The 18,868-nt window shown below is 46.1% G+C and overlaps 4 protein-coding genes and 1 pseudogene across 4 annotated transcripts; 2 read left to right on the top strand and 3 right to left on the bottom strand.

Annotated features, from left to right (window-relative positions):
• Positions 1 to 3,084: 3,084 nt before the first annotated feature.
• LOC148621117 (uncharacterized) lies at positions 3,085 to 4,285 on the bottom strand (annotated as a pseudogene).
• A 1,394-nt stretch (positions 4,286 to 5,679) lies between these two features.
• On the bottom strand, positions 5,680 to 6,472 carry LOC148621116 (uncharacterized). Its single transcript, XM_088573894.1, has one exon. It carries the CDS (start codon positions 6,334 to 6,336, stop codon positions 5,680 to 5,682), a length of 657 nt encoding a protein of 218 aa, XP_088430020.1. The 5' UTR covers positions 6,337 to 6,472.
• A 4,680-nt stretch (positions 6,473 to 11,152) lies between these two features.
• LOC148621115 (uncharacterized) lies at positions 11,153 to 11,563 on the bottom strand. Its single transcript, XM_088573893.1, has one exon. The coding sequence runs from the start codon at positions 11,561 to 11,563 to the stop codon at positions 11,153 to 11,155; it is 411 nt and encodes a 136-aa protein (XP_088430019.1).
• Positions 11,564 to 14,198: 2,635 nt separating this feature from the next.
• Positions 14,199 to 15,044, top strand: LOC148621114 (uncharacterized). The gene has a single exon (XM_088573892.1). The coding sequence runs from the start codon at positions 14,199 to 14,201 to the stop codon at positions 15,042 to 15,044; it is 846 nt and encodes a 281-aa protein (XP_088430018.1).
• A 1,931-nt stretch (positions 15,045 to 16,975) lies between these two features.
• LOC148621113 (uncharacterized) lies at positions 16,976 to 17,821 on the top strand. Its single transcript, XM_088573891.1, has one exon. The coding sequence runs from the start codon at positions 16,976 to 16,978 to the stop codon at positions 17,819 to 17,821; it is 846 nt and encodes a 281-aa protein (XP_088430017.1).
• The last annotated feature ends 1,047 nt before the right edge of the window (positions 17,822 to 18,868 follow it).

Below are 18,868 nucleotides of genomic sequence, written 5' to 3'. Positions count from 1 at the left end.
ATGCCTGTGTCCAAACTCCTATCTCTCAAGCAACGATGTTGTATAAAGAAATCAGAATAATTGCTATCAGCTCGGGCAAACGAATCTTACTGTTTATGCCTTATTCATAACAATGATATTGGAAATTTGACGTTGTTGTTTTGAGCTTCTATCAAATAATGACTGTTATGCTTGATTATCCTTGTGTAACCGTGTTTTTTCCTTGGAAGACAACCATCTTGGTTCAAAAGTCATCAAGGGAAATAATTGTACTATATAAGCATTATCACCATTATAAACAATGGAAGACGTTACATATAAAAAAAAAACCTCGAAAGTCCAGGACAAAGAAACGGATGAAAATTACAACAAACCGTAGCAAAACCTTGAAAATATAAGTAAACAAAACAGCACTAAAAATGTTGAGAGCAAGCAAACATCAGTGGAATAGAATATTTGACGATCAATGACTATGAAAACTTCAGTTTTTGATTAGATTGTGATGTCCCCTTGTCACTATCATATGATGTTTGCATATCAAAACAAGCTCCACGCAGCGGCAGACGTTCGTTTCCTCTTTTATTCACCACTGCAGGCATGCCTTTCGAAATTCTCTGACATTATTCAAATCAAACGTCGCATAGAATCGTTCATATTTTCCGGACTTTGCAAGATTCTTGCATTTTCTGAGAGGGCTGGCTGCAGCGTCTAGGGTGAATTTTGAACGTCAGATGCTTTTTCGGAGCTTGATATCTAAATTGGTTCGTATTTGTAACAATGTTCCGGATTCTTTATATAACCGAGAAATTACTACACCAAGCTCGTAAAACATTTACATTCCTTTTTCAACCAATAAGGGAACTCAATTCACAAATACAGAGGTACTTGTAAACGATTAATACGGGCAGACATAAGCTAACTTGTAAGGGAAATTATCGTTATGATATTGTCGTCATATTATTATAGATAGCATTTTTTAGGTAGTAACATTGATTCGCTTATAGGGTCTTTACGTAGAAAGTAACACACTATATTTTAAAGCAGTTTTCGGTATTACACGGCTTTGTCCTTATTTTATTACATATGATGTACCTTTGTTCTCCACTCTGGAGAACAGGGGAAGAATTGGGATTGATTTTACATACGGTTAAGGCATAACGTTTCGTAGGTTTAAACTGATCTGGAGTTGGTGTGTAATTGACTGCTACAATGTAGTAATCCTTTGTTTGTGCATTAATATAACGTAAAATCAGTTTCTTTATCTTTGTTTTAAGAAGGGACTCGCACCTTTTTTTAAACCTGTTTTTTCAAACTGATTTTAAGTATATTTCATTGTGTCATATTTCCCCACAGTGGCCAGTTTCAAAAAGGGGATGGTTGTGATCATACCAAAGTACAATAATTTACGCATTTTTGCGCCTGTCCCAAGTCAGGAATTTTTGGCTCCGTATGCATCGAATCGCTTTCACTGACAGTTTACTATTTTGACGCGGGAGTATATGGGGCAACTATTTCTCTGTACATGTATATAATGTTTTTTTTTTTTCAGGGCCAGCTGCAGCCTGCCATGTGGTGTGAGGGTTTCCTTGTTGTTCATTGGGGCCAGCTGCAGCCTGCCCTGTGGTGTGAGGGTTTCCTCGTTATTCATTTAAGACTCATGGTTGGCCTCGAACTGACATTTTTCATTCCGGTGGGGTTGTTGTCTCTTTGATATATTCACCATATCCATTCTCGTTATATTTAGTGGAAAAGATTATGTATACCTTCAAGACTTTCATGCCATATGCTAAAAACAAAAGAAAAGACAGAGATATTATACTGTTTTTGTATTAAAAATGAATCTTAAGATGATCAACATTTTCTGTGTGAATGGTACAGATGCATATGATACCAAAAGTATCATTTGTTGTTATGTCATAGAAAAAAATATACAATTGGTATCATATACAAAATATAGATTCGCCCGTAGAGGTCTGCCATTAAAACGAAGGGGCAAATATGGACACAAATTTCAAGGTTGGTGATCTCAGATTGTGATCAAATGGATAAGATTTAAACAACAATTGGAGTTGTTACATGGAAAGAACTTTATCATTTGCAATAAGACTTTTTAAAGAGTATATGGATAGGCAAACAGATGAACGGACGTGCAGCTGATTTTTTCTTTTTATCAATATTTGGCCTCTTGAGCGTATGGTAAAATTGAAAGCCTACATCAAAGGAAATAAGCAATTCACTGTATCGTGTTATTTTGGTGAAACCGTTTTTGAAATATGGACTTAAAATGGGTAATTGTGCATTTTTGTACAAATTAAGTCACATAACTCAAAAAAAAAACTATTCCAATATCATATTACATGTATATAGCTATTAAAAACCTTAATGCGCAGGTGCAGAATGTTGCGTATAATAACGATGCATTTAACCAGTACTGGAGACGGAACAATGACTACCGAAAAGCTTTCGATTCTGTTACATGTAGAAGAGTTTATTTATGGCTAAAATTGTTATAGTGCACTATTGATGGAAAATGTTCACAAGCATTAATAATATGTACAGTAATGCAAAGTCTTGTGTTAGACAGGGTAGTTCCTTTTCAAATTGTCACTCCGTTTTCAATCCATGTTGATTTTCGCCAAGGCGAAAATATAACCCTATATTATTTTCAATTTTTCTAAATGATTTAGTCGATATTATGTCACATGCTTATAATGGTTTAGCTGAAATGAGTATTGCAGCACAACTCCTCTATTCTGATGAAACTTTTGATTATTTCCGGTTATATATGTAACTTTATATTTTCACATAAAGGTACCTTTCATGATGCGAAGGCACATATTGTACAGCAAGTAAGAGAAGCCATGTTTGTAGTCAATAGAAGGGCTAGAAAGTTGAATTTGCCTTTTGATACAATGGTAGTACCAATAATTATTCAATTGTAAGATGCAGAAATATAGGGCTTTGAAAATTGTAACGTTGTAGAAAACTTCTATATGCAATTTTGTAAAACTAATTTCATGGTTAAAAATAACAATCCTCATCGTATAATGTATGAAGAATTGAGTACAATACATTGAATATTATTTAAAATCTAGAATGGTTGCATTCCGGCAACGTATTATGTCAAGCTCAGTAACAGCGTCTGAAGTTCGAAATTCAGTTTAGACGCTGTGGCCAGCCCTATCAGAAAATGCAAAAGTCGAGAAAAATGTGAATGATTTTACGCGACGTTATCCGATTTGCATACGACGTTTTATTTGAAGTGACAATACCACTTCTATTGGTTTTGAACGAAATTGAAGCGTTTTAACTACTTTTAAACGTAAAAGCATGCTCCAGCTACATGGTAATACATCAACCCTGTGAAGATTAAGTTCGGGATTAAAAGTTCTCTTTACAAGAAAATTATTTGGTTTTAAAAAGCCAAAGAACTATGTCGAACAAGCTGCCCAAAAACAATATTGTTGTGGTTTGACAAATCAAGAATGTTCCTTAAATTCAATAACAGTTCCGGCGTAATTGGCGCTTTGCAGGATTGACTTGTTCATAATTCTCTTTTCACACCCGTTAGTATATATTCCAAGAGTTAGAAATAGGATCCTGTATATCGTGCATCTTATGTAAAACAGAAATAATGTTCAAGTAGGAGCGAATAGAAATATATGTGAAATGATTCTTGTCAACTAAATATGCGATATAAATCTCAATAGTCTTCTGGTCACATGGTACCGACTGCAGTTTGTACTCTTCGCAAAACTGAAGATACATCTTCAAGTGCGTGGCGTACGTTCCAGCTGTTGATTCAGCCCACCCCTTTCCTTTCAATCGTCCAACGGCTATCTCCAAGTCCGCTATCATATTTGCACCATCTAAAAAGATAAAAGGCAAACGAAATATGTCTTAATAGTTCATGTACCGTAAACGGAATGCAACTATAACTAGTCAATATATCATAAAGTCTCGAAAGTTGACCTTCTTTGTGAAGACGTGAGGCGTCATCGGCAATAACGTTGTAACGCCCTCTCAAAAATTTTGCCTGAAAGTCAAAATTATACATAGCGGAAAGCCAAAACAAAGTTCTCAGTAAACTCATCAGCCACTTGTTCTTTGACGACCCCTTGTTCAAAATACATTTGGTCGTCATATTGTCCGTAAACACTATAACAGTTTTATTTGTCCATAAATGTCCCCAGCGAAGTACAGATAAGATGACAGCAGTAGTTTCTTTAATATTGATATGTTCATTTTGAATAACTGGCAAGTCAACAGACCAATTAACATAAAAGAAATCTCCATTGTAATAGCCAGCGCCTCCTAATGAAGACGTGTCAGTTTGTAACGAAGTGATTTTTTTTTTGAGTCCATCAATTTCACTGTGCTTTTGAAAACCTTCATAAATTTAATCCACCAAGAAATGTCAGCATGAAAATCGGCAGATAATAACACTTTGTCACTGCGGTTTTCTACATTAGAAATAGCGTCAAATAAACGTCTCAGAAACGTTCTACCACCTTCCACCATTTGACAAGCCCAGTTTAAATTGCCGCAAAGTGACTGAAGTTGTTTAACACTTGCACGTTTGCGTTTTTCAAAGGATAACAGTAGGCTATAAAATTCAGATTGCTTCTGCTCTGGCATGGTAAGTGTCAAATCACGGGTATCGATTATTATGCCTAAAAAGTTATTCGCTGTGCTGGACCTTCTACCTTCGAATACTTTGTGTTAAAACCTAATTGTCTCAATGTGCGAACCAATAAAAGCAAATCCCTACTACAATCATACATGTAAGTAGGAACATCATCACCTGTGAAGGTCTATTTTAAGCCGGTGTATTCATGATCTAACTTGTGACATTTAACGGATCTATACGCACTTTTAAGGTCAACTTTTGCAAGAAAACTATTTGGTTTAATAAGTTTTAAAGCGTGTCGCATATCCATATATGAACAATTTGTATCACTTGTATAAGAATTGAGGGAAATTCCTACGGGCTGACTAGCGTCATGAATTAAACGTATTTCACCATTTGGTTTTGGGACAGCCCCTAGTGAGCTCACAATCGTTGCAATCTTTTTTAGTAATCACATAATTTCCTAAAGCAAAATCATTTCGTAGCTGAATTTCTACTTTTTCGCGCATTTTAAATGCTGATGCATAATTTTCACGATTGGTTGGATAACACGGGCCAAATTTTGTACGTAAACGAAAGCCATTTTTTACTCCATCTAAAATAATTCTCGGTCCTCTGTTTCCATAGGTAATAGGCGACACCAAGCCTCGAAATGCACTGTGTTAATCGCGGATGTCGCCTTCGGCTCCACAACTAGTCCCGATTTTGAGGCACTTCATGGATTTTTGGTCTCGTCATTGGTTGATTGTGACCATTTAACGCAGAGTGAGCACTAGAAAAACAAATTGAATCATTTTGCAATCTACACGATAACATGAATTGTAATTGAAGCTTCGACAGATCTCGCGTCCATTGGGCAGAAACGGACCTTTTCGCCGACCATCAGTAATCTGTTTCGGATTTCTACCCTTAATGACGACTTTGGAAGCTTCTGCGAATACTCTAGATGTTGGGTTATCCAGTTTCGACACTAACTGAAAGTCACGCAATTCTTGTCTGTATGTTCCCCATTCGAATAACTGATCGGCCTGCTTTTGTCGATATTCTTTGTCGTACAGCAAAACTGAATATCATACATTCCGGGCGGCTAAGCGATAGATATCGGCGATATAGTTGAGGTAACCATTAATGTCCGTTAGCCGCTTTTGTTTCACCAATTCTTGCATGATTTTAATGTTCGCGTAGCCCCAATCCTCTATTGTAACCTTATCCAACGTTTTCTTTTTGCCTATGCGAAACTCAACTTCACCGCCCAAAGTAAATGTTTGAAATCGTTCAGCGGGCTCTGACCAGATAAATGACAAAATCTGAAGCACTTTTTGTTCTTTGGAAGTATCTACTAAGCTAATAGGTTCACCTGTATTTGAAGGAAACTGTGAAGGTGACATCGTTGGTCCTGTCTTGGGCGAATGCATTCCGGAATTCATCGCCGAGACTTGCAAAGTCCGCAAACTGGATTTTTCTTGTTCAATTTGCTGGCGTGAATGTGCTTTCTTCCTTTCAAGTTTGAGATCCCTCAACTGTTTTTCTAGATCCTGCAGTTCTTCATCAGCATCGTGTGCATCGTCTGATTTGGGGCATTTGGGTTGTACGTCGACATCATTTTCCTCGGCTGATTCGTCAGCCGCATTTGCACCGTCGTCTAAATCGGGTCTTCTGCCCTTTCCTCGTCTTAACCCTTCTATCAGGTCTTTTAGTTTACCCGGAGTATCGGCTTCAGTCTTCATTTTACTTTCAAAGCTGACTGAAACAGTGTGTCGCCATTAGCAAATTCTTGCACTATCAGCGTGGCTCATCAAAACGAGACTGCGGGATCGTATGGAGGCCCAGCGAAAATCCCCAAAGCATGCGCGGCAAATTCAAACATTGTGCTAAAAAACAAATTTACAAATAAATTCAATTCCGAAAATTTCGAATGGCCAGTCTGCAGCGGTTAGTTAATGACGGAACGAACGTCTGCGGCTGTGTGGAGCTTGGTATTATGTGTGGTAAAACAAAAAAACTTATTATATACTCTGTATTTTATATTGTATCAACTTAATATAAAAAATATTTACCATTCTAAGTGGTTATTAGAAATCAAGAATACATTTTATATGAATGTAATTATAATTTGTTACGGGGTGATAAAAAAGTTCTAAAACCTGATATTATTAACAAAAATAAGTCTAAGACTTTGTGATAAATTCATAAAATAACTTGCAAAATAATGTTACGAATTCGTAAAACTACTGTATAGAATATATTTATCCAATATCTGCTTTGAAAAGTACTTGCATTGTATAATATAACTATATTATTTAATTTCAGAAGTAACAAGCTTTCTGATTGGATAAAAAAAAAATTGTCCATCATCATGAACAAAATTTTGTAATATGACTATGACGTCATCCACCCTTTTTTCAATGATTTACTCGTTGAATTTTTATACTAAAATTTAGTTATAAGGAATGACTGTTTATTTGAAATAACCTCTATGACCTGTAGCAGGTTTGTTTAGTGTGCACCACGTGATTGAGATCATTTCTTCGTAGACCGAAAAAATGTAACAGTCATTCTTCACGTGATTTAAGAATGTAACAGTGTACATTTCGTCGTTATTATACTAACTTACCTATTGTATCTGGAAAATTTAAGGAATCACTTTTATATTTTTCGGGTATGGGGAAATAACCTCAATAACGTGGTGCACACTAAATTGCCTACGTAGCAAGTTATTTTCAAGTGTGCACCACAAGCATTGAGGTTAATTCAAATTTATTTATGAAGTTCGTGAAATCGGATTGTGCAGGTCCTAAATTCGAATTGTTGAGGTCCAAAAAAATTAAGGACCTTTTAAATAATGATATATAATTTTGAGTTATTCCGCACCTAATAAAATCGCGTCTCTAGAATTATTTTCAGCATTTTCATCTAGCTTAAAGCCCTATTATTTACCGATGGTCTAAACACATGGGAATATTTAATTTGGTTGACTACGGGTTGAGTTATCTCTCTTTTCACGCGATCTGTAACGCAGGCGTAGGGTGGGTGTTTTTAAGCCGATCGCTAATATTGTTATCGATTTCTAGAACTCGTTATTTCAGTACTTTAAATTCGCATATGATTTGCATAATTATATATTATTGCACAACATTATGCTGCTCATTAGTGCCGTAAAACTGTCCATTCCAGCTTCATACGAGATCAAAATTAACCTCTTAAAAAGCATACACATGTGTTCTACGTGTTTTGTTTTGTTTTTTTTTGTTTGTTTGTTTGTTTTTTGTTTGTGTTTTTTTTTTAGTTTTGTTTGTTTTTTGTTTTGTTTTAGTAGTGTGAAAATGACAATTCTGCCCCACATGCAGAAATCCTGCATAAAATCCCCAACCCCGACGGTCAAATGCAAACGGATGGCATCCCTATTGAGCATAGGGTAAATACAAGAATTATGTCTTTCGCACAGAGCATAAGTCAGGTCGCCCCAGAGGATAGTGGGGATGTGGATAAGGACACCTTAAAGAGAAGTGTGTCACAGATTGAAATAAATAAAGGGATGGCATCCAATAGTGAAAATATGGATCGCTTACAGGATTTATTTCTGAAGAATCAAGAAGATTTGGAGGATACCATTCCAACCCCAATCCCCCAAAAGCAGCAGCAGTGCTGCGATAACCCTAGCATGGCGCAGATGGATGAGCATACCCATATGTGTCAAAATTGTGGTGCGCAGTCCGCCAAGCCGCGATTTGAGCATCAACCAGATGGGGAGCAGAAGACCACCTGCGATTATCCACTGAAAAGGAAGAAGGGGCAGTTCTGCAAGAGCAAGCCCGGGATGGGTGGTCGCTGCTGGATGCATAGCAAGCAACCACGCCAGCAGGAGGAAGAGGTCATCCCAGTCGAGGGGAAGATGGTGGTCAAAGAGACCATGAAGACCCTCCGTCAAATAGCTAAGGATGAGGGTCTAAGGGGATTCAGTAGGAAGAACAAGGAGGCCTTGGTGAAGCTCATCGAGGAGAAAACCGCCCGTAAATTTACCCGTAGGGAAGTCCTCAGTAAGGAGCAGCTGAAAGCACTCGCCAAGAATCGCGGGCTCACCAGGTACTCCCGGCTCAAGAGAGAGGATCTACTCCAGCAGGTGGAAGAGAGCATCAGAAGCGCCCCAGTCGAAGAGGAGATCAAGATCACCGATAGGCGTCAGGCACTGAATGGTGTATTTGGCACAGTCGTCATCGAACCCTTGAAATCACATGACGTAGCTACGTTTCTCAAGGTAAGTCGAAGCACAATCTCCACCACCATCTCTGATGCTCTCACCGAAAAGAAAGGATTGAAGGTCCACTTAGTGCTTCTAGCAGAGCTGGTAAAGACCAACCCCGCGACCGGAGAAAATACCTACATCACCCCCTACTTCAGATCGGGCCTTACTACCCTCTTCGAATCCGCAGACCTCGATCTGGAGATTGCGTTCATGATGGAGAAGATCAAGGAAAATATGGGTAAATACATGCGGGAAGGGAGCGGATGGACTTTCGGACACGTTGAGAAGCTTGAGATCCACCTCAACCAATTCAAGCCTCTCAAGGGGGCTTCCTTCATACCGACCCCATCAGCACTCGCGAAAAAGAAGGCGTGCAGAACGAGGATCAGGAGTGCTTCAAGTGGGCTATCCTCTCCGCGCTTCACCATGAGGACGTGGATCAGAAACATGCCAATCGCCCCAGTCAGTACGTGAAGTGGGGGGATGAGCTAAAATTTGAAGGCATCGACTTCCCGGTTTCGCTCAAGGCAATCGATAAATTTGAAAGGCAGAATCCTACCATCAACGTCAACGTCTTTGGCTTCAATGGCGTAAAGAAGGGTGAAGATGAAGAACAGGATCTCCAGGTTTACCCCCTCAAGATATCGAAAAATACAGGCCCCACCCACGTAGATCTCCTCTTCCTGACCCGTGAAGGCAAGCAGCATTATTGCTGGATCAAGAGCCTATCACGCCTTCTGACAGCGCAGGTCACGAACCACGATGGACAAGCGTACTTTTGCCGAAGATGCCTCTCCCACTTCACCAGGCAGGATCTCTTGGACGATCATATGGAATATTGCAGCCCGAAGGATGCAATCAGTATCGAGATGCCGGAGGAAGGATCCGCCATAGCCTTTCACAACCACAAGAAGCAGATGAGAGTCCCATTCGCGATCTATGCGGACTTTGAATGCTTCACGGAGAAGATCGATACCTGCCAGCCCGATCCGACCAAGTCCTACACGAAGCAGTATCAGCAGCACCGACCATCAGGTTTCTGCTATCGCGTGAAGTATGCCCACGGCGACTACAAGGAATCGGTCGTCTACTGCGGGGAAGATGCGGCTAAGAAATTCGTGCAGTGCATCGAAGAGGAAGTTCAGACGATCAGCAAGATATGCAAGGAGAAGTCGATGGTGATGAGCGACGAGGATAAGGAGGGCTTCGAATCAAGCACGCACTGCCACATTTGCGGGGGTGAATTGGAAGGGGATAAGGTGCGGGACCACGACCATCTCACCGGGAAGTGTATCGGGGCGCGGCACTCAACCAGTGCAATCTAGATTTTCAGCTTCCTTAGCCCGTACCTAGATAAATGAGCAGCATACGCGTGCACGGCCTCCTCCTCCCCCATAAGCCCCTCTCCAACGTAGAGCTCGAGGAAGCCACCAAAGCCCTAGGCATCCATCGATTCAGAGGAGTATTCATGCGCGATGCCCTACCATCCAACCCCCATCCCGCCGAATGCGGCATCCTGAATCACGACGATCGCAATGGCCCTGGCACGCATTGGACGTGCTGGCATAATCGTGGAGGATTCAAAGTCTACTTCGACCCCTACGGCCTGCCCCCACCCCACGAGATGGTCAACTATCTGCGGCCGGAAATTCGATATAATACCGATGAGCTCCAGCGGCGCGACGACGTGGTATGCGGGCACTTTTGCCTGCACGTCCTGAAGCTCCTATTGGAAGGTCGGACGCTCAAGGAGATGATCTTCGGACTATAGATAAATTGATAAGTTTGGATCTCACTCGAGAAAGCGCATGCCCGTCTGGCGGATGCACCAGGATCTCGATATGAATGAGCATCGCATCACCAGCTTGGGATTGCCCCAGGGCAGCTCGGACGCTGTGACGAAGCGATGGGTCAATCAGCAGATGAAAGACGGTATGAAAGACCTCGAAGAGCTAGATTCGGAAATGAAGCAGATGCAGATGATCATCAAGCGGATGCAAAGGGAGTATGACGCATCCATCAAAGACCTTACCAAAAAGCTAATGACCGTGGAAGATGGCAAAGTCGATAAGTCAGAGTGCGTCTCGACCAATGGCGGCTTGATGACTAAGGACCTAGATATGCAAAAATATCACCTGCTAAATCTCCCTCTCCCCAAGACCTATAATGAGCCCATCACCAAAGCCCTTTACGATCGCCTGCAGGAGGATCTAGACGCATTAAGGGTCTTCGTCGAGCTGAAGCATGCATAAATCAAGACTTTCTGGTCTCCCTTGATCGAGACCAGAAAGCCTGGGGGATCATTGCCAGTCGGACTCCTTGACCCAGGAATTGAAGGTTTTGGGATATCCTCTCCACTTGACGCGGATTTCTTTCTTCCCATTCCGGATGCGTCGGCTCAGGATTTTCTCGATGCGGAAGATATCCTGGTCGGTGCGCTGGAGCTCAGGCTCGTAAAAGGATCCCTCGATTTCCTCACCCTTATAGTCTTTGAGGCGATAGGTGGGCGGCTGCGTCGCTAGGGCCTGGGCGATGGTAAAGATCTCCGTCCATCGCGGAGTATATCTCTTCTCGAAGATGCCCTTCTTCTTGGTGATCCAGACCTGATCGCCGACGTCGAATCGCTGAGGCTGCATGGGTGGAAGGTCTCCGTAGAGATTCCAGAAGACCTTAGACTCGTGCTCTTTCTGGCTGGCGGCGATGGGGGTCATCTTGATGGATCGATGCTTGGTGGTATTATACTGGCGGACGAGATCGTCCAGGACGGGGAGATAGGAGCGCGTGGAATTGGCCGAAAAGTATTTGAACATCTTCTCCTTCATGGTACGATTCCAGCGCTCCACCACGCTCGATTTCTCTTCGTTCTCGGTGGAGTAGAGATCGACGTCGTGCTTTCGGAGCAGATCCTTCACCTCGCGATTATAAAATTCCGTGCCCTTATCGGTCCATAGCTTCTCGGGCGTGCGATCCTTGAAGACGGTCCGGAAGGCATCTCGCACCGTGGCGTCTTTCTTATCCTTGAACGGCACCAACCAGCCGTACTTGGAGAAGACGTCGATGATGCTCAGAAGGTATTTGAAGCCTCGGTTATCGCGGGAGAAGGCGCTCATATCTACGAGATCGGCAGCCCAGATCTCATCCACCCCACCTACCATCACGCGACGCTTATGAAATTTGCGCCGGACTGGCTTGTGCAGCTCTTCGGCTAGCTTATCCGTCCATCGGACTTTTTTTACCACCCACACCCAGCCCAAATCGTGCTTTGGTGCCGATGATGGGTCCTGACGATACCACGCTCGAGACGCTCGCGTGCAGTGGGATTGGGGATGGCATCGAGGGAGGCTAGAATCGTCTTATCGCAGATCGAATTGCGTGCGGCCGTATCTTTGTGATTGGCGTAGCAAAGATCGTGGCGATAGGCGGCCTCATCGACTCGATTGATGGGTCTGGACCAAGGTTTGGGGGTGTCGTCGGCATTGAGTTGCTGGCTGAGTCTGGTTCCCGGACCGGTGAAATTATGCCCCGGCAGATGCATCTCGACGGGCATCCGATTGATCATTTTATTCATGAGTCCGGCGCCCCTCTCCGTCTTGATGAATTCCGACTTTCGCGCACCGCACTCGGCGCAGGTCCCCACCTTCCGCCGCCGCCGTCCGTCATCACTCGTGATCACGGCGCGATTATTCGTCTCCGTCTTCTTCTGGCACTTCAAGCAATACATTCCAATTTTATATAGATAAATGGACGTTGAAGACCTTACCTACGATGAGCCCGCCGCGAGTCGTCGGCATAACCACTTTCTCCTCCCGCAGCGATCCATCCGAGGTCTGATCATCGGGAAATCAGACTGCGGCAAGACGACTCTGCTGAATAATCTCCTCCTGCGCGATGGATGGCTCGACTACGATCGACTCTACGTCTTCGGAAAATCACTCCACCAGCCCATCTATCAGCTGCTGCGGTAGGCGCTGGGGAAAGGATTTTCGAAAGACGATATCCGCGACCTTCTCTCCATCAAGGATAGCTATCCCCAATCTCTGGTCGACGTGGTGCAAATGATGAAGCCGCCGTCCAAGTCTAGCGGCATCGAAGCTTCTTCGAGGAGGCGAGCGACGTGCCCGATCCCCGAGAGCTCGATACCGCCCGCAAAAATCTCATGGTCTTCGACGACTTGATGCTGAGCAAGCAGAGCAAGTGCGAGGATTACTACGTGCGCGGTCGGCATAATAACGTCGACTGCTTCTACCTCTGCCAAAATTACTTCAAGCTCCCGCGGCAATCGATCCGGGAGAATGCCAACTTCATATGCCTCTTCGAGCAGCATGCCAAGAATCGCGACCATATCCGCCGAGATCATTGCGGCGATCTCACCCCAGCCCAATTCGATGCCTTATGCGACCACTGCTGATCCAAGCCTTACAGATTCATGACCATCGATCTCACGAGCCCCAAGACGAATGGGAAATATCGATGCAATCTAGACGATTTCTATCGAGTCTAAGATAAAGAATGGATCACTTGAAGGAATTTTTCCTGGAGAATCAGTTCGAGCTAGAGAAAGGTCGATCTCCATCGATCGCTGAGTTAAGGGGATACCTCTTGGATATACTCTCCAAGCCTCCCCGATGGCTGGATAGGTGCGAGAGGTGCTCTGCGGATCACTATTTTGGCCGATACGGGGAAGAGTGTGAGTGCAAACTTCTCGGCAATATTTGCCACCCCTGCATCCGCCAGTATCTGGGCGAATTTGGAAAGTGCGAGTGCCGCTGCCGCCATAGCCTTGAGGATGGCTTCTGCAATAAGTGCGGACTCACGCTCATTCGCCGCATCGATCATCAGGATTTCGAAGGAAGGACCTATAATTCCCACTCCAACCGCAAATCTAAGCCGCCGCCCGGACCCCAGTGCTGCATCAAGACCATCCGCGGCCATCAGTGCACGTATCCCTCCATATCGGACAGTGATAAGTGCAAGAGGCATTCGAAGCTTTTCCCCGAGGCATGCTGCCGGTGCGGAGTCTCGATCGCCCGCGGTAAGGCTTTGCATCACGAGGAGACTATATACGTACCCAAATTTGCCACCCTCTGGTCGGGCGTAAAAGTGAGGATGGTGGGGGAGTACGATCTCCTCAAAGGCGTGAAGCCTTTCTGCTCCTCCAAATGCATGGAGAGTGCGTAGGATCTTCGGGAATCTATTGTTTTTGCATCCCGCTGAGGCAGGAGGCAAAAAGCATGGGAGATGGCTTGAACGTTATGGGGCGATCGATCCATCGCTTAGGGGCGTTCGATCCATCGCCTTGGAGCGTTCGATTCATCGCTAAGGGGCGTTGGCGATGCTATAAATAAAATGACGTTCATCAAGATCACCGACCCCAAGCAGCGTGAGGCGCTTGCCAGGGACTTGCAGGAGACCAAGCGTAGCATCCAGGCCAGCGATATGCAGCGTCGCCTAGATAAGATCGGACTCAGCCGCGATCTCTCCAAGATATTCAAGCCGGTGGTCGAGACGCAAAAGGAGACCGCCTCCCAGATCACCAAAAAGATCGAAGATATCCCACTCGCTCTGCCCGCCCCGGTGCCTGCCCTTCCCCCTCCTCTCCCTGCCGCCGAGGGCGACGACGATCCGCTTGCCATCGAGCAAGCATTGAGAACCAACCTCGGTCCGCGAGCCACCCATTATCTTCAGCTCAGTATGACTCCCAAGGCCGACCATACCTTTGGATTGCGAGTGGAAGACGGCGCCATCATGATCGGGAGTCTGCCTGTCACCTTCGATGGAGACGATATCCTCGTCGATGACGAGCGCTATAAGGGTACCCCCGGCCTATGGGAACTTATGGTCATGAAGCATCCCAACGATTTCGAGGTGGATGACCTGCATACCTATGGTGATATCCTACGAGCATCCAATGCCATGTATCAAGGCAACTCTGCGCTCTCGCAGACCCCCAAGGCAAGGAAGGAGATCGTCTCGTACATCTATAAGCAAGATAAGTATGGGAGCGGGGTATCGACCGTCTTCCTCCCCACGTGCTTCGACCAATTGCTGGATCGTCTCGATCTTTGCGCCGCCACCTACCAGGCCGGAAATAATGGGGTGCGCAACGAAATCGTGGCCATCCTCGACGCCATGAGGAAGTCCGGTCATATCAGCAGGGGTGAGTACGAGAAGCTGCATCGGAAGCTCCTCTAAATATATTTACGATGCCTTTAGTAGTGAATCACGGATATCGTCGGAAGTATGTCGTCGGCATTGAGTTGCTGGCTGAGTCTGGTTCCCGGACCGGTGAAATTATGCCCCGGCAGATGCATCTCGACGGGCATCCGATTGATCATTTTATTCATGAGTCCGGCGCCCCTCTCCGTCTTGATGAATTCCGACTTTCGCGCACCGCACTCGGCGCAGGTCCCCACCTTCCGCCGCCGCCGTCCGTCATCACTCGTGATCACGGCGCGATTATTCGTCTCCGTCTTCTTCTGGCACTTCAAGCAATACATTCCAATTTTATATAGATAAATGGACGTTGAAGACCTTACCTACGATGAGCCCGCCGCGAGTCGTCGGCATAACCACTTTCTCCTCCCGCAGCGATCCATCCGAGGTCTGATCATCGGGAAATCAGACTGCGGCAAGACGACTCTGCTGAATAATCTCCTCCTGCGCGATGGATGGCTCGACTACGATCGACTCTACGTCTTCGGAAAATCACTCCACCAGCCCATCTATCAGCTGCTGCGGTAGGCGCTGGGGAAAGGATTTTCGAAAGACGATATCCGCGACCTTCTCTCCATCAAGGATAGCTATCCCAACTCTCTGGTCGACGTGGTGCAAATGATGAAGCCGCCGTCCAAGTCTAGCGGCATCGAAGCTTCTTCGAGGAGGCGAGCGACGTGCCCGATCCCCGATAGCTCGATACCGCCCGCAAAAAATCTCATGGTCTTCGACGACTTGATGCTGAGCAAGCAGAGCAAGTGCGAGGATTACTACGTGCGCGGTCGGCATAATAACGTCGACTGCTTCTACCTCTGCCAAAATTACTTCAAGCTCCCGCGGCAATCGATCCGGGAGAATGCCAACTTCATATGCCTCTTCGAGCAGCATGCCAAGAATCGCGACCATATCCGCCGAGATCATTGCGGCGATCTCACCCCAGCCCAATTCGATGCCTTATGCGACCACTGCTGATCCAAGCCTTACAGATTCATGACCATCGATCTCACGAGCCCCAAGACGAATGGGAAATATCGATGCAATCTAGACGATTTCTATCGAGTCTAAGATAAAGAATGGATCACTTGAAGGAATTTTTCCTGGAGAATCAGTTCGAGCTAGAGAAAGGTCGATCTCCATCGATCGCTGAGTTAAGGGGATACCTCTTGGATATACTCTCCAAGCCTCCCCGATGGCTGGATAGGTGCGAGAGGTGCTCTGCGGATCACTATTTTGGCCGATACGGGGAAGAGTGTGAGTGCAAACTTCTCGGCAATATTTGCCACCCCTGCATCCGCCAGTATCTGGGCGAATTTGGAAAGTGCGAGTGCCGCTGCCGCCATAGCCTTGAGGATGGCTTCTGCAATAAGTGCGGACTCACGCTCATTCGCCGCATCGATCATCAGGATTTCGAAGGAAGGACCTATAATTCCCACTCCAACCGCAAATCTAAGCCGCCGCCCGGACCCCAGTGCTGCATCAAGACCATCCGCGGCCATCAGTGCACGTATCCCTCCATATCGGACAGTGATAAGTGCAAGAGGCATTCGAAGCTTTTCCCCGAGGCATGCTGCCGGTGCGGAGTCTCGATCGCCCGCGGTAAGGCTTTGCATCACGAGGAGACTATATACGTACCCAAATTTGCCACCCTCTGGTCGGGCGTAAAAGTGAGGATGGTGGGGGAGTACGATCTCCTCAAAGGCGTGAAGCCTTTCTGCTCCTCCAAATGCATGGAGAGTGCGTAGGATCTTCGGGAATCTATTGTTTTTGCATCCCGCTGAGGCAGGAGGCAAAAAGCATGGGAGATGGCTTGAACGTTATGGGGCGATCGATCCATCGCTTAGGGGCGTTCGATCCATCGCCTTGGAGCGTTCGATTCATCGCTAAGGGGCGTTGGCGATGCTATAAATAAAATGACGTTCATCAAGATCACCGACCCCAAGCAGCGTGAGGCGCTTGCCAGGGACTTGCAGGAGACCAAGCGTAGCATCCAGGCCAGCGATATGCAGCGTCGCCTAGATAAGATCGGACTCAGCCGCGATCTCTCCAAGATATTCAAGCCGGTGGTCGAGACGCAAAAGGAGACCGCCTCCCAGATCACCAAAAAGATCGAAGATATCCCACTCGCTCTGCCCGCCCCGGTGCCTGCCCTTCCCCCTCCTCTCCCTGCCGCCGAGGGCGACGACGATCCGCTTGCCATCGAGCAAGCATTGAGAACCAACCTCGGTCCGCGAGCCACCCATTATCTTCAGCTCAGTATGACTCCCAAGGCCGACCATACCTTTGGATTGCGAGTGGAAGACGGCGCCATCATGATCGGGAGTCTGCCTGTCACCTTCAATGGAGACGATATCCTCGTCGATGACGAGCGCTATAAGGGTACCCCCGGCCTATGGGAACTTATGGTCATGAAGCATCCCAACGATTTCGAGGTGGATGACCTGCATACCTATGGTGATATCCTACGAGCATCCAATGCCATGTATCAAGGCAACTCTGCGCTCTCGCAGACCCCCAAGGCAAGGAAGGAGATCGTCTCGTACATCTATAAGCAAGATAAGTATGGGAGCGGGGTATCGACCGTCTTCCTCCCCACGTGCTTCGACCAATTGCTGGATCGTCTCGATCTTTGCGCCGCCACCTACCAGGCCGGAAATAATGGGGTGCGCAACGAAATCGTGGCCATCCTCGACGCCATGAGGAAGTCCGGTCATATCAGCAGGGGTGAGTACGAGAAGCTGCATCGGAAGCTCCTCTAAATATATTTACGATGCCTTTAGTAGTGAATCACGGATATCGTCGGAAGTATGCCGTCGGCGGAAGAGGCCTTTTCGATACCATCGCCAATCTTGCCGGACGGGTGCTTACCTCCTCCGCCGCCAAGACGTTGGGTAGCAAGGCCGTGAGCGCCTCCTCCAATGCAGCTTTGAAAGGCGTGGAGAAAGGTGCGAGCAAGGCGGTGGACCACGTCGTCAATCGAGTGACCCGCAAAAAGAAGCCTAAAGCACCACCCACCAAGATGACCCCACAGCAGCAGACCCGTCTCAATAATCTCATCTCGGGCGGGGGCATCGCCACCATCCACGACTTCGTCCAGCGCTATAGATAAATATATCATGGCCGATATGCTCTCTATCACCGAAGGACTGACTTTCGATGAAAGTCTCCAGGAATATCAGGTTCACGAATACGAACCTCAAGCCGGGGCGCAGCTGAATAATGCCGGCGCAGAGATACGCATCAATATCGAGATTCAGGATCTCTTCCTCCATCCCGCCGAAAGCTATCTTTTGATCGAAAGCCGACTTCAGAAGAATGATGGCGCTGCGTATGGCGATGGCGATCTGGTATCGCTCGTCAGCTACCGACTCTCCGGCCAGCAGATCGAGCATCTCAACGACCCCGGCATCGCCACCACCATGCTAGGGATGCTGACGTATCCCGACGACTTCTCCAAATCGCAAGGCCTCAACCAGCTATGGTTCAGACTCCACGGCCGATGCTGAGGCAGATAACGTTGGATTCGCAGCACGTCGCGGGTATATCATCACCAAGCCAGCCAATAAGGGGTCCTTTTCCTTCTCCATCCTTCTCAAGCACAACTTTGGCTTTGCCGAGGACTACGATAAGATCGTCTACGGATTCAAGCACGAGCTCTCCCAGGTGCGCGATTCGGATGCCAATGCCATCCTCCGAGCCGCTGCCGTCAACGACGTGGCCAAAGTAGTCTTGAGCAAGGTCTCCTGGTTCGTCCCCCACGTCATCCCGTCCGACGAAAAGAAGCTGCGGCTCTATAAGACCATCCA

The sequence above is a fragment of the Perna viridis genome, chromosome 3, assembly GCF_037379345.1.
Source record: "Perna viridis isolate PV_CMFRI_1.1 ecotype Kerala chromosome 3, ASM3737934v1, whole genome shotgun sequence".
NCBI lineage: Eukaryota > Metazoa > Mollusca > Bivalvia > Mytilida > Mytilidae > Perna > Perna viridis.
This window is presented reverse-complemented; position numbering and strand designations above follow the sequence as displayed.